Source organism: Amphiura filiformis, chromosome 1 (assembly GCF_039555335.1).
Source record: "Amphiura filiformis chromosome 1, Afil_fr2py, whole genome shotgun sequence".
Lineage (NCBI taxonomy): Eukaryota > Metazoa > Echinodermata > Ophiuroidea > Amphilepidida > Amphiuridae > Amphiura > Amphiura filiformis.
Genome location: NC_092628.1, coordinates 100,304,230 through 100,327,927, shown reverse-complemented (window position 1 = coordinate 100,327,927; position 23,698 = coordinate 100,304,230). Strand labels below are relative to the sequence as shown.

Genomic DNA, 23,698 nt, shown 5'->3' with positions numbered 1-23,698 from the left:
ATCTGGCAACACTGTCCGCCATTGGCTTTTCGATCCCGGCGAAATTCCTTTATTTTGCCGGTATGTTTTGCTTGTTTTCACCGTCATGGAGGTGTAAATAAGCTACCATCTATTTTTCCTCCTTTCAGAGGAGGCGAGAGCCTCATCGGAGCTGATAAGTAGATCTCACACAGATGATCCAAGTCAAATTTGACTCCTAAAAAGGTATGGAAACGGAACGATCCCGTGACGTACGTTTAGATTACGTGTATTTTGCAGGCATGTAAATTGTGTATGCATCTGTGCATGCATGTTCATAATAAACAGTTATCCTTTTCCCGCCTGTAAAATATTGACATTTTATTTGAAATTTAAACAACCAACTTATTGACAAATTATACGTAACATAGCATAAATAACATCGTGATATCTGAGAGTGTTATGTGCTAAAGACTAGAAGTAAAAGTCATGTCATGAAACTAAAAAAAAGGTAATTATTATAAATATAAACACACATGCACAGGCAATCTTCTTTAGACCACCCTCGCTATATCATAATCATGATATTTTAGGCATGATACTAGGGACTAAAATATTACTATTGCATCAAGGTTTAAACAGTTGCCAAACACTTTGGAGTCAAGGTTTAATTTTATGTACATGGATCGAATCCATGAGGGCCGATCTGAGGGCTGATGACACACACATAGGTTCTTATGTACATGTATGGTCATTTTCACGTAAGGACCCCAATGTAAGGACCCCAATGGAAATAAGCCTCAATTTTATTGAGGCTTTTTGGGCTATCCTTGGTACTCGTCTGGTGTTTACTCCATAATCCATATATTTCGTTGCTATATCTGGTATTTCATGCAATTGACCACATCTTGTATGGTCGTGCGTTTTAAGGTCGCCTCCTTTCGCGTTACATGGTGATTTTTGCTTTCGCGACATGATTTTACCTTTAAAAATTCATATTTGCTGAAGTATACCCCCTATAATAGTAAAAGTATACATTTTCTGAAAGGAAATTGCCCAAGGAATCCAAATATGCACTCAGAATTGACACTAGGTGTAAGATAAATAGGTAACATTGACTGAAATGTGAATATTTTTATATTTTTAGTCATTCAATGTTTTTTACAATAACATTTTCTGTAGTAACCCTATAGCAAAAATAATGCTATTTTCTTGCAGAGCACACTTAGGCCCTTACAACAATATAAAATTGCATGGGGTTCATGATTCACCCAAAATAAATATTTCCATCCCAAGTTGGTGCAAAATTATAATCGGAAATTTAATCTTCTCACAGAGTCCATGTATGTAAGGGTCTTAATTGCCCATTATCACCCCAAAAACCTTTCTATTTATATCAGACTAACTATTACACATTCCAACATGCTTTTGTGGCAGCAAGAATCACTGAAACAAGTCATCATAATTTGCTTAAAAACATTAAAATACCTGAAACAACTTGCGTTTACCGAGTAATTAAATGTGTCGACTGCAATGCACCTTTTAAAAAGATGTACATGAAATTTATCTATGTCCCATGAAAACAGGCTGATTCTTTCAAACATACATACACAAATATTAGGATTTTAAGAACATAGATTATGTAAAAAGTATCTAAAGAGTGCAATTGCACACATTACATCCACATAGTCCATGCAGGTTGTGTCCGATGGCATGTTTTGATGCCAAACTCCCATACCCCGTCTTTAGGTATGATAGCATCAATTGGCTTTAAGATTGGCTTTGTAGTGATGTAGATTGCCTGAATGTTGTGCAGATAGTACTTTTTAGTAGTATCCAGTAGGCCTAATGACCTTAGTTCCTGGAGGATGATCTTGAAGTCCAAATTCATCTTCATTTTCATGGATTTACTGATTTATTGGATGCAAAAAGGTCTTCAGCATCATGCTGACATTAATTGACTTAAAATAAACAAAAAAATGCACCCTTAATTACTGGAAAGTATATACAGGCCCAACAGTTAACATTATTTGGCTTTTTAAAATAAAATAAATCAATGGGCATGAAATATTATTTTAAAAATGATTTTTCCTACCGATTTGCAAGTTTATAATTGTCACAAAATCACTATATTAATATTATTACTATTTTCTTTATTATCACCCAGTTTGTCCATACTATACATTCATTTACCTACTTGTCAATCATAAAACAATAAAGTAGAATATGTTAGCTTTCTTTTGGTACCAAATTTATAACCATACACAAAGATTTGACAAAAATATCAACGTTTCTGCAAAAATAGTACTAAAATTTCAATTTCCCATATAGTTTGTACAGGCGGCGCCGCCGCCGCCTCCACCCCTATACTTCAAGCTACAAAAAGGTATATCTTCACTTCTGGATGGACTATGGCAATGCCACTTTGCAGGAATATGGCATAATAATACAGCTTTCAAATGAGACCACATGCATTGATCTAGCTTTTGTAATTATGAAAATATATGAGATTAACTGCAGCTTGATACCAAAAAGCGTAACATCTCCACCCTTTTTGGGTGGCGAGTTTAAAACGCGTGACCGTATACGTTTTTATAATGTATATTTTTTTTATCATATGTGCTGTAATATTTTTATGTGAGTACTGAATAAATATGAATGAATGAATGAATTCACGGTAAAGGGTGTAACTTTGGATTTTTAACATTTTAATCTGTAGTGTTCTAATAAAGCCACAGAATTCCATGATTTTTGGCCACATAAGTCATCTAGTTAGCAGCTACCTTGGGTAGCATCAGCTTTGGGAGTTACTGCGTTCAGTTTTAGCAGGCTTAAATGTACTTATTGCCATTTTAAAAAACTATAAAAAACAGTAACATTTTTGTAAAACCCTGTGTTCATGGATAATTTTTCTTATCCTGAAAGTACAGTCATATGTTCAGTAAACACTGCCACATTAGATTTAATTGTGAACAGCCCTGTATTTTTGAGAACCGGACTTCGATATTTGTCGTTTCGGAGGCTTCATTTTCCGTTAACAATTGTTAACAAACTTTGTGGGTGTAGCTTTGGTTCATAATTCTTGGTTATTTCTTCACTTCTTCTTAATTCATAACAGTTGTTATCTTAACTTGAAATGGGTAACAAAAATTAGTCGATTTGCAAGCTTTTAAAATTTTTTATAAAATCTTGACTTCAAAGAGCCGTTTTTCCGTTAACTTTTTGAAGCCTCCAAACAAACTGTTCAGCAAGCTTGTGCAAATATAAATAAAAGAGCTCATCCAATCTATTTATCAAAATGTAGCAAAGTAGATCCTCAAGTCACATGTTTTTAAATCATGGAGATATATCACCGCTTGAAAATGGGACCCAATACAAACTTTCCGTTAACAATTGAAGCCTCCGAAACAAATGAAGCCTCCGAAACAACAATAAGATTAATTATCATCTATGCATATCTAAATTGGTGTGTTTCATACTGATATCTGCATTGTAATTATTACTTGATATGTGCAGAATGTCATAAATTTAAAAAAAAATTGACATTATGGTTAATGTTTGAAAAATATACTGATATCCAAAAAGCCTGTTTCGAGGCTTCACATGCAAAAAACACCATACTTAACAAATGGGTGAAAAAATTAACATGTGATAAATCTACAATATCTGCCGCATAGAATCATTGATTCAATATACACAAGAAAATAACAGCTTAGATGATCCCAACACTGTTGTTTTCAAAAAAACTACTTCTGCAATGTTTAACAAGACTCAGTACACCGGTCGATCTTACCGTTTCCGATGTTGATTAAGATACTTCTTGCATCGATCCCGAGATGCGGAAAAAACCAATAGTCATTTTGTCCCACATAAATGAATAAATAACAAAACCCCGATCCCCGAGTGGACTCACCCATTCGGTGACGTCACACACGATAATCATCCCTTATCCTCCTTGGTTTCTAGATGAGATAGACGTGTGATTTTTCTTTACCAACGCTAAGTATCATTACGAACCAAAGGATTTAGATATACAGTTTGTTTGTTACACCTGAGGTAAAAACCAACCAGTATAGTACGCTAGGAGATAGTTTTGACGACATTTTTCGACTAGAAAAGTGACAAAACGATCCAAAAACTTAGCTTGTATGAGTGTTTCCGTTAGTATTCGGGACACACGTTTTTCAAAATGGCCGCCTTAGGACGCCATTTTATTTTTGTTCTCACGTAAAACAACTATAGCAGACTAGTAAGTTACAATAGATGTTTGTACAGTACTGTGTATACATGTATGGTGAGTGATTATCGCTATGTTTATGGTGTGCTCTGTCGTTATATCTTTCAGTACGCGTCTGATGACGAGTTACTGCTAAGATTTCGGTGGGTTTCCGAAGGGACCAGCCTGACAAATCTTCCCAAAAGGTTTTCAGTTTTTCATCCCTTTGTATATATATTTTTATATCATACCACTACATCAGCGACAGCCACTGTGCGTGTGGGTCTGTTTATTGGGCTTGAGCTTGTGTTCGGGGGGGTAGTGCTGTACGCTCCCCGATTACTACAATGTCCAGGCCTTGTCAATCATGCCCTTCCCTTGTGGCAGAGTGGGACCCGCATCCACTCTGCTACACCCACAGGGATTGCTCTAAATCAAATAAGTGTGCTTCCTTTTGCATAGGCTTATCGGACATCCACTTCGAGGATTTAGAAAGTAGCGCTCGTTTGGGTCTTCGACACAGACAGAAGACGAAGACTAAGAAACAGAAGCCTACAGGTAAGATTGATATGGTAGGTACTAGCGCGGCCGGCAAGGGCCACGCTAAGGTAACCTCTGGGGGCTCCGGTCCCGGGCAAGCAGGCGGACCCTCCGGGGACTGCTAGCGAGCCCGAAGGCCTAGCAGCCAGCGAAAGCACTGACTTAACGTCTAAGCTAGTAGCAGGCAGCAGGGCGGTACTTGCCCTAACAGGCGAGTACCAGTCTACCAGTGAGATCTCTAGCGAGTTTCTTGCAGGTGGACACCCGTCTATTGCTGGCGAACGAGCGGGTCTAGCACCCGCGGAAGTAGAGGTCGACGGACAGTATGCCAATGGTACCCGGGCTTGCCTGGGTTGAATCTAGCATACAGCGTGCAAGCGGACCTCCGGCTTGCCTCGGCCGGTCTGTAGCACGCAGCGTGCCAGTGGAACCCGGGCTTGCCTGGGTTGATCCACGCACGCAGCACGCCTTTCGCTCCCGCAAGGGTCGAATGAAAACGTGCATGGGTTTAGCAGAGACGATACCGGGCTAACGCCGGGTGTAGTCTTAGCAGAACCAACTGGGGTTGTCACACGGCAGCGTTCCATGGCGGGACCGCCGAGTGATGCCCTGGGCCTTGGAATGGCTGCCGGCTGTCCTCCGGGACTGGCTAGCGGCTATACGAGGGTTGGGCTCGCAGTCTCTCACGGGACAGCGACCCAAGTGCAAACGGTGGCAGCTACCGAGACGAGCTACGGCTCGACTTCAGTGGTAGCCACTATGCACGCGCCCATAGCTGCCGTGAGTGGTCCGCCACACACAGCGACCTTGGGCGAGGCTCAAGAGGTTAGGGTAGGTAGTTTGAACAGCCTGGCTGATCAACAACCCACTTATGTCCTCGAGAGCCAGCAGAGCGTGGGTGATCCATTACAGTCAATGGGTCAATTACCCTCTTATGATCGATCACTATCTATTCAGCGGAGCATGGCTCCATTGATTGATACTGCCTATTCAGGTAGCGAGGTGACTGATCGAGGGTATACACGCTCAGCTACCCGTGATACTAGGCAAGCTCCTTTTAGCCAAGGGACAGCCAGTATGGCGGGGTCCCCATACACACGGCTTGATCCTCTAGCGGGGAACGCTGTGAGGCATGGGTACAGTGGTACGCAGCCGGAGCCCTACCGGGCACCCTACGCTACAACCACGCAGGTACCGCAGTACTCGTCCTGGTTACCACAGTCTCTGTGGCAACAGGGGGGGGGAGGCGGTACTGGTACTGCCGTGCCATGGGGTTTCCCTGGTGGCGGATCCTTTCAGGGTCAGCTACCGACAGGGTATGCCCCGTGGTATCCGCCGCAGGGTGGTTTCTTCCACGGTCTAGCACCGTGGCAAGTGCCGCCTAGCGCTGGGCAAGCAGTACCACCAGTTGTTACCCAGCCTGGGCGGCGAGTGGCTAACCCTGATACAGCTCAGGGTAGGCCGCGCTGCTATGGCTAGGGCGACAGCAGCGAGCGCGCATGGGATCCCGGGTGCTATAGCTAGCATCTCGGGTCTAGCGGGAGTACTCCCTCTTCTGCTGGTGTTCAGTTGGCTAGCCACACGGTGGCGACACCTCCCTGTCCACCTTCAGATGCCCGTCGTCAGATCTCTTCCTCATCAGAGAGTGAGTCAGAGTCTGAAGGCGAGGGAAAGGAGTCGGAAGATGAAACCAGTAGCGACTCACAGTCTGATGAGGCTGTGCAGCTAGCTTCAGGTATCCTTCCCCCGCTTCCCCGTGAGGAACTCGCTAGCAATGGTCTGCCTGCGGACACCGCTGAGGTGATGAGCCATGTGGCCCAAGGTTTGGGCCTGGCTTTCTCTCAGGAGGAGTCCGTTCAGGAGGACCAGGGCATCTTTTCAGTAGGATGCCCAGCTAGCGCGTCCACACAAGGGTCGCCCGCACTTGCATTCCCGGCGGACCTCAAGGGTAGGTTTTGTAGGGCTGTCAGGCTCGCCGGAGCTTCGACGCCGCGTGCTTGCACGCTTCCACTGCGCGTTTCGCAGGAGGACTACGAAACCTACCTCAGGGTCCCTGACATGGATCCAGACGCGTTGCCAGCGCCTGCCGCTAGCGGCCAAGGCGCACGGGTCGCTCTCCCCCAGTGGGAGGAGGAGCTAAAGCTCATCGATAAGCGAGCACGCCGCTTATCAGAGTCTCTAGCGTCGCTACCACGCTTGCCGAGCACCTCGGTAGGAAGGTAGCGAACGACCACGGGCAACGCCGAACTCTTCCATGAGGTTAATCTGTTAGCGGTGCTAACAGCTAACCTCAATGAGAGTTCTATGGGCCTAGCCCATAGGATGTCATCTCGCCGCCGGGAGAATGCCTGTCTGTCCCTCCAGTCAACTTACGGCTCCGACTTTGCTGAAGCAATGAAGAAGTCAGACTCGGTGGGACAGGGGCTACTCTTTGGACAGGCCTTTTGCGCTACGGTGGAGGACCGGGCAAAGAAGGCCACCAATGAGAGCACTCTGAAGAAGTCAGAGGCTGCCCTGACCAAGGGAAGGGCAGTAAAGCGAAGAAGAAGCACAAGAAGAAGAAGTCTTCTAAGCGTTCTTCAGCGCCAGCTCCGGCTTCAGCAGGACGCCGCACCACAGACTACACCCGAGCCCGAGGCTACTCCAGCACCTCCCAAAAATCTGGGAAGCGCAAGAGTAGTGCTGGATCAGATGGCAAGCCCCTAAGAAGAGCCGTTCTTCTAAGGGTGGCAAACCAGATCGGTCCTGAGGGCACGGGCGGTCGACAGTCCATGCCGGCAGGTTTGGACTTCCCACAGGATTCCCCTGTGGGCGGCCGCTGTGCATTACGCCCAGAGATGGCATGCCATCTCACCGGGCGCCTGGGTATTGTCAGTGGTCAGTGGGGTTACAGGCTGGAATTTACCAGCCACCCTCGTCGCCTGCACGATTCAGAGGTCCACGGTAGTGCCGCCAGACGGCCCCCAGCGTCGGGCACTACTGTCAGAGGTCACTCAGCTTCTCACGGCAAGCGATTGTCCCGGTCTACCCCCTTTCACCAAGGGGTTTTGGAGCACTTTTTTTCTGGCTCCAAAGAAGACCGGCGACTGGAGGCCCATTCTGAGCCTCAAGCCGTTGAACAAGTTCATCAGGCCCAAGAGGTTCAGAATGGAGACTCTCGCTTGGTGCTAGCCTGCCCCATCAAGGGTATGTGGGCGGCATCGCTAGATCTCTCGGACGCATATCTGCATGTTCCGATCGCACCTCAAGATCAGAGGTTTCTACGCTTCAAGGTACAGGGTCAAACTTACCAGTTTCGATGCCTGCCATTCGCTTGTCCACCTCCCCAGAGTGTTTACACTCCTGGTCAGGGCGGTGGCAGCGTACCTGAAGCGCAGGGGAGTCAACATGTGTTGCTACCTGGACGATTGGTTCATTTACGGACGCACCCCACTGGAGACACAGTGTCTCGTGGAGTTAGTAGTCCGTACGGTGCGGGACCTGGGATTTCTGATCAACGCCAAGAAATCCAATTTGGTCCCGACGCGAGACACCACTATTCTTAGGGGCCCAGATCAACCTCAAGGAGGGGATCGCGGCGCCCTCACCCGAGAGGGTGACGAACATGGCGAGGTGTGCCCGACTCTTGGCCGAGTCAGAGGGGGCACCCGCTGTGGCATGGATGAAGGTTTTGGGCCTTATGGCCAGTATGGTAGACCTCGCACCGCATCGCCGCTTTCACATGAGGCCTATACAACTACACCTTCTAGCCTTTTACAGGCCCAGTCGTCACCAATATCCCTCGCGGTTCCGATGTCGGAGATCGCGCGAGAGGAACTCTGGTGGTGGACCCATCAGCCCAATTTGACTCAAGGTGTCAGGTTTCCTGCACCAGCGGTCGTCCACGTAGTGACGACCGGCGCGTCAAAGCTGGGCTGGGGGCCACATCCACGGGACTCAGTCTCGGGCCTATGGTCGGCCACGGAGACGGAGTTCCATATCAACCTTCTCGAACTTTGGGCAGTGGAGAGCACTCTCCAGCACTTCGAGAAGGTGATCGTGTGACCTCATCTCGTTGTCCAAACGCACAACGCACCCGTGGCGGCCTACCTCAACAGACAAGGGGGCACCAGGTCACCACGGTTGTGCCTGCACGCACTTTTCGCCTGATAGGGTGGTGCAAGGCCAGGCAGATTACGTTGAGAGCGATGCACATAGCGGAGTCACCAACATCCTCGCGGACGATCTGTCACGAGGAAAGGTGTCGGGACCTACAGAATGGTCCCTTGCTCCGCAGGTCGCCCAGAGCGATCTTCGAGGTGATGTACCACCCCTCGATAGATTTGTTCGCATCTCATCGAAATCATCAGCTGCCGTGTACTGCTCAAGGGTCGCAGACCCACAGGCATTCGCCGTGGACGCTCTGTCCGTAGACTGGGGAGGAATGACTGCTTACGCTTTCCCCCCGATCTCACTGCTCGCAAGGGTGGTGACCAAGATCGGGAGGGAGGATTGCAACGTCATTCTGATAGCACCGTTCTGGCCGAAACACCTGTGGTTTCGACCGATGGTGGATCTACTCCCCGAGTTACCAGATCTACTCCGGATGCCCGGAGGAGAGGTACCAAGTCTACCACTAGAGCACCTGCAGTTAGCTGCATGGCCCTTATCAGGGAACGTCGCGGCGGAGGGAGGCTTTTCATCAGAAGCTGCTTCTCTCATCGCCAGGGGTAGACGAGAGTCTACCCTCCGTGCACGTATAGTCAGCGTTTGGCTCCCTACTACGCATGGTGCGATGAGAGAAATACATCTCCCACTAGAGCCCCTGTGCCTCTAGTGGCAGATTTTCTGACAGAAAAGTTCAGGTCAGGACTTCAGCAGGCAACGATAGCCAACTACAAGTCAGCCATTCTCTCGATTCATCGGGGATTTGAAGACGGGTCGACTATCAATTCAGATGGGTCCCTAAGTCTTCTTCTCGACGGTATGTTCAACGAGCGCCCGCCGGAAAGGAAGGTGGTCCCGCCATGGGACCTCAACACAGTCTTGGAGTATATTAAGGGTCCCCTTTTGAGCCCCTGTCAAAAGCGACCCTTAAATACGCCACTCTTAAGGCGGCCTTTCTTCTGGCGTTGGCTTCGGGACGGCGCTGCTTTCGGAGTTGCACGCAGTCTCAAGTCAGCCTCCGTGATTTACTAACAACGGAGCGACGCTGTTTCTTCGCCCGGATTTCCTTGCAAAAATGAGCTGGTACATTCCGACACTCGCCCTCTTCCTACCCAGTATTGGGCAGGGTTCGTCAATAGCCGAAGACAGGTTGTGGTGCCCGGTGAGGGCGCTACAGCACTACCTTGGCCGAACACAAACCTTAAGAGGGGCTCATGACCGCTTATTTATCACCCACGCAGAGCCGCACGGTCCAGCCGCTAAACAGACTCTGGCACGGTGGCTGGTCCAGGTGTTGGTGGACTCGGGGCGCTGAAAGACGCCGCCCCAAGGCCCACTCAACCAGATCTATCTCATCTTCGTGGGCCTACCATAGGGGGGTCCCCATTGAAGAGATTTGTCAGGCTGTGTCCTGGAAGAACCCGTCGTCCTTTTCCACGGTTTACTACAAAAACGTAAACCAACGACCAGGCGATAAGTTCACCAGGGCTGTTCTGGGGAGATAACATGGTGGTTGGGTATCAGGTGTTTTATGGACAATCAGAATTCCAACATGGTAAGAACCAGTGTTTCTATTCTTAACCACTGCACTTTCAGTTCAGGGGTTTTTGTCTGTTCACGTAGTCTTTCTGTTTCCCGGCCGTAAGGGGGGGAAATAGTTTGACCTCGCGATTACCATGCTACCCACTCTCCCGATCCTTATCAGATGCTGGCCAATCTTGTACCTCCATCCGTCGGTTACTTGCTAGATCGATCTTTCAGATGTTGATGCAAGAAGTATCTTAATCAACATCGGAAGCGGTAAGATCGACCGGTGTACTGAGTCTAGTCCCAAACAAAAATGTTTGGTAGACTCATAACCGTGCGATCTTACCTTTCCGATGTTGATTATCCCGACCCGCCGCCTCTACAAGTTTGGCGAGTAGGGGCTGCCCAAGTCGGATAAGGGATGATTATCGTGTGTGGCGTCACCGAATGGGTGAGTCCACTCGGGGATCGGGGTTTTTGTTATTTATTCATTTATGTGGGACAAAATGACTATTGGTTTTTTCCGCATCTCGGGATCGATGCAAGAAGTATCTTAATCAACATCGGAAAGGTAAGATCGCACCGGTTATGAGTCTACCAAACATTTTTGTTTGGGACTATTGTTAACATGAAGCCTCCGAAACAAAAAAAATGACTTGCTGTGATAATTTAATTTTTGTCACAACTGAAATTCAATACTTAGCAAAGCATGAAAATTGGTAATTGTGATATTTTTTACCTATTTTTTTATGTCAACTTGTAGTGGTTAGCCAAATAATTTACTTTTATGATCACCTGTGTTGTTAACTGACGCCTCCGAAACACAAATTGCTTGAATTGCCAATTCTAAAAATAACTCCAATTTCTGTGAAACTTGGCTGGGAGGTTCCTTTCATCAAGTAGTATTTGTACATGAAGTTAGACATTCAAATTATTTTAGGAACCCAATTAAAACTTAAAAAATATGTTTAAGGTTTGGAAATTTCCATTGTAAATGACACTTGATGTTAAAAATTTTCAAAACTGCAATTACAAACATAGCAAAACATGGTGTAAAATTTAACCTGTTGACTTACTTTGGAATGGGATTTCACATGTATTCCAGCTTTCATGTCATAATTTTCTGAGGTTATGTAAAATACATTTTTTCTTAGATTTTAACCAAAATGTTATGGAAATGTCAAATTTTTTATTAGAAATCAAAAGGTTTAAGCCTTGAAACATTATTTTACTGGAATTTAAGTTGCTTCTATGCATGATTTCAGTAAACAGAAACATATTTAAGTGGTTTGAAATTTTGACCCAAAAATCAAAAGTTACACCCTTTACTGTGAAAATGACCATTTATTTGAAGGGCTGGTCTAGACTAGACTCGCTTGCCAGTCCTACGATACATACCGTACCTAAGGACTGGCTCACGCCATTTTGTCTGTCTATGGAAAATACACACTTAACGTTTTGCGCAGGTCAGATATCGAACAATTTCTTCAAAATTTCATCAAAAGTATATAAAATTGCCAAATATTGGTACCGTACCCACAAGACTCGGTTGAAACAAAATTAAGGATCAAATGCATTGTAGTGTCCAAAAAGGCAAAATTATCGTCAAAGTTCTGCCGAATTCTCCACCCTTGCGAAGGGTGCAGAATTGGAATCGCGAATAAAAATATCCGATCTTTGACTTTGGTTTGCGATCAAAAACACAAAATTACAACTTTGGATGTACTATTGGCAAACTTAGACATTATTGCCAAACAATTTGATGTCAACTTGTCAACAAATTTGAATTTTATAACCCTTCGCAAGGGTGCAGAATTCGGCAGGGTTGGCGCGATTTAAATCAATTGATTTAAATCAAGATTTAAGGTTTTACCGTCGTTACTAAACCTATCGACCAAATTTTTTTAAATTGACATATTTTGTACATTGATATGTGTAGATAATAAATCTGTAAAAAAAACAGGGGGTGCCGGACCTCACTTTTGAGCTACAGCCGTTTTAAAAGAGGTGTACATTTCCAAAAATCTCTGTACACTTCAATGGCAAAATCAGCAATTTGTCCAAAATATACCACCTTTTGGGTTGTATAAAAAAAATTGTCGAGACAAAATTTTTTTAATTTTATATATGTTATGAAAAAGAAAAAGCTCTGTAAAATCGCGCAAAAAAAATTGGGGGTACCGGACCTTGTTTTCAAGTAAATTGACCAAAATAGGTCAAAAAGCATTTTACTGCGACACCATGCGTAAGTTAATTGCGTAGATGGATATTTTGGTGCGTATCAACGCTGCTGGTATACACGCCGATCTGATGCCGGATCAGCGTTAGTTTACGCATATGGCCACAGAAAAGGAATTGTCTGTTTACGCAGGAAAGTTTTCACTATAAATAAAAAGTTACCTAAAATACTTCTTAGGCTAAGAAGTGTCCATATTAAATTATAATGATGTCGACTATAAAAGACTTAATGAAGCCTTAAAATCCTTAGCCTAATTCTAATTTGGTGTATTTTGGTCACAAACGGGTGTACGAAATACTCCCATTCTGCAAAGAGTTATCAAGTTACACAAAATGAGGAATTTTCAGCTTTATGATCACCTGACTCGAATGAACAAAAAGAAAATTTATTAAACATGTTACAGCGAAGCGTTTGACACCATGGGCGGAAATGTTTGACTATAATAGGCCTACAATTATTATAGGCATAGGCCTACTTAGCATGCTTAGTCCCGTTTACGAGAGGAAATCTTTTTGGTCACAAAAACTATAGGCCTACGGAATTATCTCGAGGTGGATTCATAATCAATGGTTGCAGTTCAATTAAAGCGAATTGTTAAACACTTGGTTTCCTATAGCTGTAGAAAAACGTTTGGCCAATGATCATTTTTGTAAATGTATGACCTTTTTTGTGAAAAGTTTTGATGGTGTTGTCTATATCGCATGCATTATGAATTCAGTACACGTAGGTCTTTACCCAATAACACAAAATGCTTTAAACATTTAAATGTTGGATTATAAACTTTTACATTTTTAAAATAACAATCAAAAACATTGAACACTTGCTGCAAAACATATTCTAAGTTGGAACAATGTTGCCAAAATAATATGTCTACAATGACATTTTCACATGTTTTTAATTTTGTTGTAGTGTGTTTCATTATGAAACGTTCTACTAACGTTTAACCTTTAATATAGGCTTGACGTATTAAAACGTATTAACAATTTAACCAACACTCGTTTAGGCCTAATGTTAAAAAAACACACCCTGATTCTGTATAGGTAGGCCTATAACTTCATACCATCTATTCGACACTACTGTCGTAGGCCTACTTTGGGGAGGGGGTCCAGGTCCGTTATCAGTGGAAGCACGCTGGCATTTGGTTTGTAGGCCTGTATTTATAAGAAGCGGCCACTTTTATTGCGCTCAGCAAACATTGTTTTCTTTATTTTGTGGCCCTAGTTATCGCCGGTGCGCAAAAATAGCATAGACACGCACAACACGCATCGTTCTCTGCGATGTCTGCAACATAACGCCGAAAGCACGACGCTGAGTACGCACGCGTTGAAAACAGGCGCAATGGTCAAGTCGAATCGGGTGACGACGGTAAAACCTTAAATCACGATTTAAATCAAATGATTTTTTTTTTTTTTAAATCACTGATTTAAATCAACTTTTTCAGTTTTTACCGTTTTTGATAAATTTAAGTTAATTAATTTCTACATGTATCTTGAATTGCCTGTTTTACTTCATTTGTAATGTTTCTACACCTTTTGGATACAATTAAATACCTCTATGATATCATTTTATCTATTGCTAAAAATCATTTTCAAGGTGCAGAATTCAACAGGTTTTTTCCCATGATTTTACCAAATTTTTTCTTTGAAATTTTCACATAGATCTGAAAACATGTTTTGATTTTTTGTAAATACCGGGTACCTGATAGGATTGTGCATATATGTCTAGCATTCCACTTGTCTCTTTAGACTTTACATACTCGGCAGTGGGGTTTGACCCCCACCCTTTTTATTTTACCCCCACCCTTTTTACTGAGGCACCCTTTATACTGAAAATTCCTGACCCCCACGCTTTTTACTGAGGCACCCTTTATACTGAAAATTCCTGACCCCACCACTTTTTGTATCCATTGATGAAGTCACACGCAAGTAAAAAGTAAGGTTAAATCAACTTTTTGAAAACAAGTGAAAACGGTTTATATTCTGCTAGATAGAAAAATTATATAATTCGTGTACATCGTGGAACATACTCTTTGCCTGGCTGTGCGTAGTAAGCTGTTTTACGCAGATAACCTCGCTAATATGGACGTGTAGAGTAGCGTCGTGCGCTCGTGTATTAGCATGATTAGTCGCGGAGTAACAAGCGTAGTTGAATGTTTCACGAATTACATAATTCTTCTATTATGCTAAATGTACCAATATCTAAGTTTTAGTCTCAGTCAAAATTCATACTTTCATAAAAATCAATATCACTTCCATCACTCACATGAAAACATGATTAGATGAGTGGAAAATGGCAAAGTCTAGAATTTGTGATGTGAGTGAATTTTCTCAGAAAAATACAGCATGTTTTTCGAGAAATTCTGCATCTTGAATGATGCAGAATTGTGCCACGCATTAAAAAACAGGTAAACACGCTTGAAAATGCACAGTACGCAAGCGTAAATTACCGTCATTGAAACGAGTGTACATCAAGTGCTTGTGCTACAGGTACGTTCCGGAGCAGGCATCATCGCATGATCGGTTCGCAACTTCGCATCCGGCTCTTTTACGTTAAAAAAGCGATAAAAACATGGATTTTGGAACAAAATAAAGCTTGTTTGATGAAATAAACAAGTTTTGTTTGTAATTGTATAGCTAAAAACATGTTTAGCCTTGATGCAAAAGTTTATTTTGATAAATTTGTAATTTATCAGGGACTGTCTTAAATTGAAATGTGCAGGAGAGCATTAAATAGCTCCTCTGGAGCCTTCCAGGAGAGCTGTTTAGAGCATTTACAATAGAATGTACGCCACAGCTACAATCCATATAGATAAGGATGTCTCCAAGCCTATCCACATACAGAGGGGAGTACGGCAAGGGGACACAATCTCTCCAAAAATATTCACAACTGCCATGGAGCAAATTTTCAAACAACTAGATTTAGAAGAAAGAGGCATCAACATCGATGGAGAATGGTTAACTGACCTGAGGTTTGCAGATGATGTACATGTAGCCCTTACATCACCATCAGTCAAAGAATTAGAAGTTCAGCTAAACAGTTTGAACACTGAGAGCAGGAAAATTGGACTAAAATGCACAAAGGGAAAACGAAATACATGACCAACTTTGACACTAGAGAGTCCATTGAAATTGACAACGAACCGATTGAGAAAGTAGATAGTTACAAGTATCTGGGCAAGACAGTCAAAATGGAGGACAACACAAGAGAGGAAGTTTTATTGAGAATCAAGGCTGGCTGGTGTTGTTTTGGCAGGTACAAAGACATCCTTTGTGACAAAAAGCTACCAATGACATTGAGGAGGCGTATGTACCATCAATGTGTGTTACCAACCATGACTTACGGCGCTGAAACCTGGTCGACTACTAAAGATATGGAACAAAAACTCACCACGTCACAGGCGAGCCATTGAGAGGCGTATGTTAAACATAACTTTATGTGACAAAATCAGAAACAGTGACATAAGAAGTAAAACGGAGTCAAAGACATCATGGAAAGGATTGGGGAAGCAAAATGGAGATGGGCGGGACATGTGGCAAGAAAAAAACGACAACAGATGGACAAAAAGAGTCACCGAGTGGCAACCAAGAACAGGAAAGCGTAGAAGAGGAAGGCAAAGACGAAGATGGCGAGACGACTTAACAGCATATAGAGGCACCACTTGGGCAAGGGATGCACAAGACAGACAGAAATGGAAGATTCTTGAAGAGGGCTTCATACTACAGAGGATGAAACAGCCTAGGTGAGGTGAGGTAAGGAAAGAGTGGTCAACTAAAGGGGAGCTAAACATTGCAAAAAGTTAAAGCGCCATTCCGGATATTTTCATTTGTTCACCGACTCACCGTCCATCCAAGCTAAGTTAATAATTTTTTCTATGAATTATGCTTTGTAGTTTATTACCAGTTTCATCATAAAACATATTTAATTTTTCTTATTTACTTTGAGAAACCTTATTATGAGAATATTTCGGAAAAAATCTCAATTTGGTAATATTTTCTACGCTCCAAATTTCTCTTCCGTAGAGTAATAATGGTAAGACCAGTGAGTCCAAAAGATTGCAAGTGATCAGTTCAGTGGGTAAGTGAAGTCTGATTGACTTGGTCAATAATGTCATGGCTCAAAAAAGTGGGGAATTTGGGAAGCTCTTTCCCAAGAAATGTTGGTGTTTGTAAGGAAATTCTGGTATTTGGAGGGAAATTGTGTCTTTTTTGTAGAACATGCTATGAATTGTGGGAAATTTAGCTGGCTTCCCAGAAAATTTTCTTTTCATTTTTTCAAGCCCTGAAATAATGAAACATAGCATACCTGGCCTGGCTGACATGTTTGTTAATACTTTTTTTAAACTTTCCATTAAAATCAACTACGGTGCGCTGAGATAATTATAATTCATCACACACAATTAGGTTCTCATTAACGTAGTGGAATAATGGTTTTCTTCTTATCTTCCCACGAGAAAATATTACTCTTTTGTTTTGCTTGGATTAACAGCAAGATTCCATGTTTGACAAAAACTGTAAAGAGATTTCCCTGAAAGAGAATTGAGTGCATTTTGAAGATCTTGTTCATCATCAGATAAAATAATTGTATCATGGGCATACAATGTAAAATATTAGACATAAAGCCATATTTCAACATCATCATTGTTTAAATTATTGATACCATTTTGTTAAGGTCATTGGACTTTAATTTTATAAAATTTTCCCTCTCAGGGGGAACATCCCCCTCAGAAATCCCCATGCGTAGTGGATAAACAAGTGACCATTTTCACTTCTGCTTTCGACATTTTCCAATTTAGGCCCTTTGTCTAACACAATAGGCCTAATAGGGAAAACGTGACAACGAAAGGCTTCATGGACCGTCATTTCACAATTTTCGGCTTTTCAACTTAAATTTTACACAGTAATAGTGCCAAAATGGTCCACCAAATCGCTTCAATTAGGTCTTCATTTTGCAAATTTTTTCTTACTTCTCAGGGGGCATTTTTAAATATTATTATTTTCTTTTAAAATTGTCCCCAACCCCTTCTGACTGCTCTAGATCCGCTACTGCTCCAAACAGTGGCATAGATTTTTTTTTGACTTGGGGGGTGGTGTAAAAAATGTCTTGAAGTATAGTGAATCCAGCACCTTTTGAAGGAAGAATAAATTTATGGTACAAAAAATTGTGCCATTTTGAAGCTAAACTGTTGAAAGATGGTGCAAAAGTGGAATAATTTCGCGCTAAGCGCACAAAAATTTGCACTTTTGGGGCGAAAATGACCAGATATGAGGTTAATTTGGTCAGAAACCCACATACAGGCGTCAACATTGGGGTCTTTATTGTATGGACCATCCCCCTGGAAAAATATTGGGGGAGGACCCACCCCGGATCTACGCCTATGGCCCCCAAAACACACATATTGTTAAAAAATGTCTTCAAAAATAATATAAAAATACCCCTTGGGCAATGTTTTTGACTCCTTCAGAGGAAAAATTCATAATTGAAAGGGTCAAACAAATTTGAAAATACCCCTTCAGCAAAATGCTTAAAGAAAACCCTGCATCTGAAACTTGCGTCCAAATCTGTAAAATATGCGTTTGGACGCAATGATGCACACTAACGGGAAGCCTGATACATGTACATGGTCAAGTGTCTACAGAATAGTTTTCTTGGAACTTGGCTTGTTCGATGCCAAAGATACCAACACCTAATTTGTCCAATCAAATGCTTGTAACTTAATTGGAGGTCACATTAGATTCAATGGGGTGTCATAATGCGCAGAATTAGATAGTGTGTCTATTAAAAAATTTATTTACCCAAATATGGTATAGTTTTAAAATTAGGAATTTTTCCCAAGTGTAAGGATACGTCCTGGGTGCACTATACAATGAACCAATACAAGAACCAATAAAATTAAAGGAAACATGAAATGTTTAAGAATAGGAAGTTTAGGAACACTTTATAAAGTATGCTGTCTGGTGCTACAATGTGAATAAATAGAATGTTGAGCAGAATTTGGACAGTAAATGAGGCTTATAATTGTCCATCATGATGTAATTGCAAGTTGAGTAATCAATCAATCACCAAAAAGAATGATCTACTAATCCCGTACTAATCTCCATATTAAAATGACTCAGTCTGTATGACAATGTCCAGTTTTATTTTGTGGATTCGCACATGGTGTACAACGAGAATGACCTGCCGATAGCTATATGTGTCAAAACACTCAACTTTAGTCACACAGTTCATGGCGAAACTAAATCATGATATGAAAAGTAGAAATTCAATTGAAATGGAATTCACCAATTGAAAGAAAAGGTTGTTGGTATGGTACTTCTAAAAACCCATCATTTTAGGATCATACTTGCTTGACAAGAACTTGGGCTTTTGCCTTTTGTTAAAATCATCAGGCGTGAGTAAAATTTGTTAATCTTCTCTAGACATGCTTGGTGAATGCACTTAACTCAAGTAAGGTTGAAATATGTCAGGTGTGACATATGCTATGTCTATATGCATTGGACCGGGGCTTTTAACTATATATGTAGGCAGTAGGCATTAAATATACTAAAATTAAGGAAATAGCAGCCTAAAGATCTTGGCTTTTACAGAATGTGGTAAAGAAGGTCACACAGTTGGCCCAAAGTACTCAAGGGAATGTACTTTCCTGTTACTGGCTGCCAAAGGATGTACTTTCTCTGCTTATTGGCCAAAAGGTTTCAGTGATTTAATTGTAAAGGTAAAAGAGCATGATCGGAAAAGTAGATGCAACAAGCTGCCAAGAATTTATTTTCAACTGCAGCAGGCTATTCATCAAAATTAGCTCAACATCCAGGTAAGGTATTCATGGCATGGTTCCCTGGAAAATAGTTCCAAAGTGGAGCACAGTGTCATTGTCGGATTATTATTAGCACGATGACCACTATAGGCAAAACATTCAATTCTCGATCATCAGAGCTTAACTTGGGTACGCACAGGTATTTGCATTGAGCGTACATGTACTACGCAAAGACCGGCGCTTACAGCACAAACACAACTTTTGAGAATTGACCAATCATACTGTCATTGCTAGGCATTGGCAAGGTCAAGGTTCGGCCATGTAGCTAGGTTGTGCGATTGTGTTATTCAATTAAACTTATGCTGATGCAGAAGGTACATCCTCTCATGATCGCGAATTAGTTATTTTGCCTATAGCCAGGATGAAATTGATGGTAAAGTACAGGGGTAGAATTTGGTTTCACCTTCTGAGAAGCCACTTGGATTCCTGCAACAGCATTTATGAGAATCATTCTCCCCCATTTACTCAAGTGTGTACAGATTCACGCAGATCAGTTTAAGAGAAGACTAAAAAATGTATTGGAAATATATTCAGCATTATTGTATTTTATATTTGCCTTTGTGTTTATTGACAGGTGAATTTGGACCTTGCATTTAAAGGAGGAGTAGAAAGGCCCACAGAAGTGGATGAATCAAACAACACAGGTAAACACAGACATTGTAAACCAGCGCTGTACAACCTGTCAGTGTCATTATTAGCTAGAACCATTTTGAGTTATATCACTCATACATAAATTCTAGACAGTTCATTGGTTGATTACCATTTATCATTTTTACTATCACCCTCTCCTTGTGATAGTCTTTACCATCATGTGCTCTGCCGTGAGTGCGCCTGCGCCAAGCCGTGCGCTGACTCTTGGACTTCGCCGATTTAGTTATGGGGTGGACCCCATAATGTGAAGTATATCACGGCAAAACATGGTGTTGTGTTGATGAAAAAATGTATTTCCTACCTTAAATAGTAATTTAGTAATAGAATTTATGCATGAGTGATATAAAACAAATATTAACTGTCTTAAATTAGTGTAATGGGTGAAATATAATCACTCGGTGAAAGATGTATTGTTCCATTCCACTCTCCGTTCCGGCTCGTGGAAGGGAACAATACATCTTTCACCTCGTGATTATATTTCACCATCATCACTCATAGAGACAGTTAATATTTGTATACTAACAGTGGGGAAAAGATAATTTGTTGATTTAAATGTTTAATTTCTGTTACTATTATAGGTGTTGTTACAAAAAGCCTTTTTTTTCCATACCATAATTTTCAAGAGATGTTTATATTTCCATGACTTTACATGTTTTGCAATGGTTAAAAGAGATATTTTTTTTTTTTTTTTCCAAAAGTGCATATACCTGTTCCCTTCAATAATGTTCCCTCCAAGTTTTAATTATAAAGTTTGTTTTGAACATTTTACAGATTTCATTTTACAACCAAAAATCTATCAAATTGGCTTGGTTTTTGAGCTCAAATAGGTCCATCAGCTAGCAGGACTTAACCTGTGTTTTCATGTTTCACATGCCAATTCAATTTATCAAAATATATCTGTATATCAACACTTGCTGAATTATTACTCATACATCTTGTTTGTTTTCCACTTTTTTTCTGTTACAGATATGGCACAGTAAACAACTAAGCACAGACAACCCCCAAGAGGGTCTGTGCTTTATAAAAATAAAAAATAAAGCATACTACGATAATTGTTTCACCGTTTTGTTCAACACAAACAAGTGTTAACATCCCCCAAAGCTCTTGCTCACCCAACCCTGAAGGAAACACACCCTGATAACCAAGCTTCATGCACACACTCAACTGAAAGTCAATGTTCCTTATCACGACCTACCAGCCAAGGTTACCTAACCAAATCTGAAGAGACTTGGCGAATGTGACAACTCACCTGTGACTTGGGAGGAAGTCTAAGTAGCTACAACATACCTGTACAGGAAGTAGACTTCGATAACAGTCTGCTAGAGGTTTCTCAATTTGACAGTTACTTCCCCATGTGAAAAACCCTTTTTGTAAATTCAGTTAAGAAAAACAAAAAAAACATAAAAAAAGTTTCAGTTCAATGTAATTTCAGTGTCGATTTACCCCGTATCGCGTTCTATAAACCTAAACAGCCGTGACATTGTCCAGAACTGCTTGCCTTTTGTAAATTATGTCAAAAAATGAGTAAGAGTATGGACTGGAATATGAATGTTGAATTGGGCATAGCACACAACAGGAAACTGTGTGATAAGATGGCTTAAATCAGCATTTAGAGAAGTAAAAACTACTATTATGAGTAGCAATGGAGAACCACTCCTCATTATGGCTACACCCATAGTGTAAATTCCACTCACTTTTCTACTAAAAATACCAGCTAGTTATGTCCCACGGTTCACCAATGTTGACATTTCCAGCCTTACAGACATGGCTGGGGAAGGAGTTGGAGGTGCGGGGCATCGATGCTGTCATCTACACCCGCTACATTCTTAGCATCCTACAGCAGGACCACTTCGAGGTGGAGACGGACCCGGAGAGAGACCTGTTTGGCGGGCCGCATCATCGCAAAGAAGTGCGGGTGAAAAGTAAGCCAGCCAGGGAAAAGAAGACGGTCATCCTGGACTGCTGAGGATCTGAAGAAGAATGCGGTGCTGGAGTGCCTGCAGTCAGTGACAGGAGAGGTATGTTTTGCATTTTGTGTTTCTGATATTTTTTGGTGTTAATTGTTTGACATACATGTGTGGAACTCACTGGATTTTGAGGAATTACAGTACCGGTAATTGAGAGGCAAGTATAAAAGGGTCATTCCATGTCAGATCACCCGATGGGTTACCTTGTAAACCCTCTTCAAATAGGCTCAAATTTGGTTTATAGGGTACATGAGACTGAAAAAGCTTAAATTTCAAATTTTAGTCCTGTTGGACCTAAGGTTTTCGTGCTATGACACACCCTTTTTGGGCGAGAACAGTAGGTCCGATTTTGGGCAAGAACAGTAGGTCCGATGGAGATAAAAACTTGAAATTTCAGCTTTGGCAGCAAAAATCACCATGTAACCCAATTTTGAACCAATTTGAAGGTGGTCAGGTATAAAGTTTTTATTTTTTGGGGTGATTTGACATGGCATTACCCATAAGGCAAGAGACATGATCATATAAATTGTCAAGATATTTTATTGTTTGATGATGTGTAGGTCATATCTGGTCTATGAACACAGACTATATGATACTAAGACAAAGCGCTCACTTTTTTAATTGCAGATGAAGCAAACAGGTCATGGCGGAACAAAATTTCTAATTTGAATGATCATCAAGCTAATATAACTATAATATAACTATTATGATTTAAATTCTCAGAATTGAAATTCTCAGCTGGATCTCATGAAAGATTGCGCATATATATATAGCAATTGACAATTTATTGCATCATTTTATTTTTTCTTTCTTTTTTTAAATTTATATTATTTGATGTTGATGACATGGAAATAAAGATGTACTCAAACATATGTGATGGGTCGCAAATGATCAAAAATTTCAAAAATTTCATCGTAACACATGAAATAAGCTCATTTTAGACAATGCTAAATAACAATATACATTGTAGATAAGCTACCAACATGCGTCTAGATGAACATGTTTACATGACAATATCATATCTAGATAACATGTTGGATAGGGTGCATCTCTTGCCCCTCATGTTACACAAATTTCTTGTCCCTAGTCTCAAAACGTTCCATTGGTCAATATATTACCCCATACCAAATTTAAAATTATTCCGAAGTCGTTTAGGGGGGCCTCCATGACTTTGAAATTGTTGGTCAATTGCCATACCATATGCATAAGGCAGCTATTTTGTTTTGCATGGTTAACATTAGAAATTACTGCTGCCTTATGTATTTTGTTCATCTAGGACTATCATGAATCAAGATGTTAAAAAAGCCCATGTCTAAAAATTAAAATTAAAAGGGAGCTATCTACAAGGACCAGTTTATGTAAACATAAATGGCTGCCCTTTGCTTTTTTTACTGTGTAATTGTGAAATTACTTACATATTCATAACGTTCCTGTTTCCATGCCAACTTTGAACCGTTAGGCTGATAGTTACTACTACAGTGATCAGACACTTGCATCTAGACCTTGCTGAATTTGATGAGACAACACACACAGGACTGAGGTTCTTCAAATCTTGAGATTTGATATCTCTGACTGGTACTGGCATGATCATTTACCTCATTCAGCTTTATACGTTGTCTTTGTTGTTGCCGCTTAAGCCAGTG

At 41.6% G+C, this 23,698-nt stretch overlaps 1 protein-coding gene across 1 annotated transcript in view; it reads left to right on the top strand.

Annotated features, from left to right (window-relative positions):
• LOC140160222 (uncharacterized) overlaps window positions 1–23,698 on the top strand; it is a 74,043-nt gene continuing 50,345 nt past the window's right edge. Inside the window, 4 exon segments of the mRNA XM_072183501.1 lie at window positions 1–204; window positions 20,012–20,081; window positions 21,055–22,032; window positions 22,034–22,106. Coding sequence (XP_072039602.1) covers window positions 21,809–22,032; window positions 22,034–22,106 — 297 coding nt within the window. The 5' untranslated portion in view covers window positions 1–204; window positions 20,012–20,081; window positions 21,055–21,808.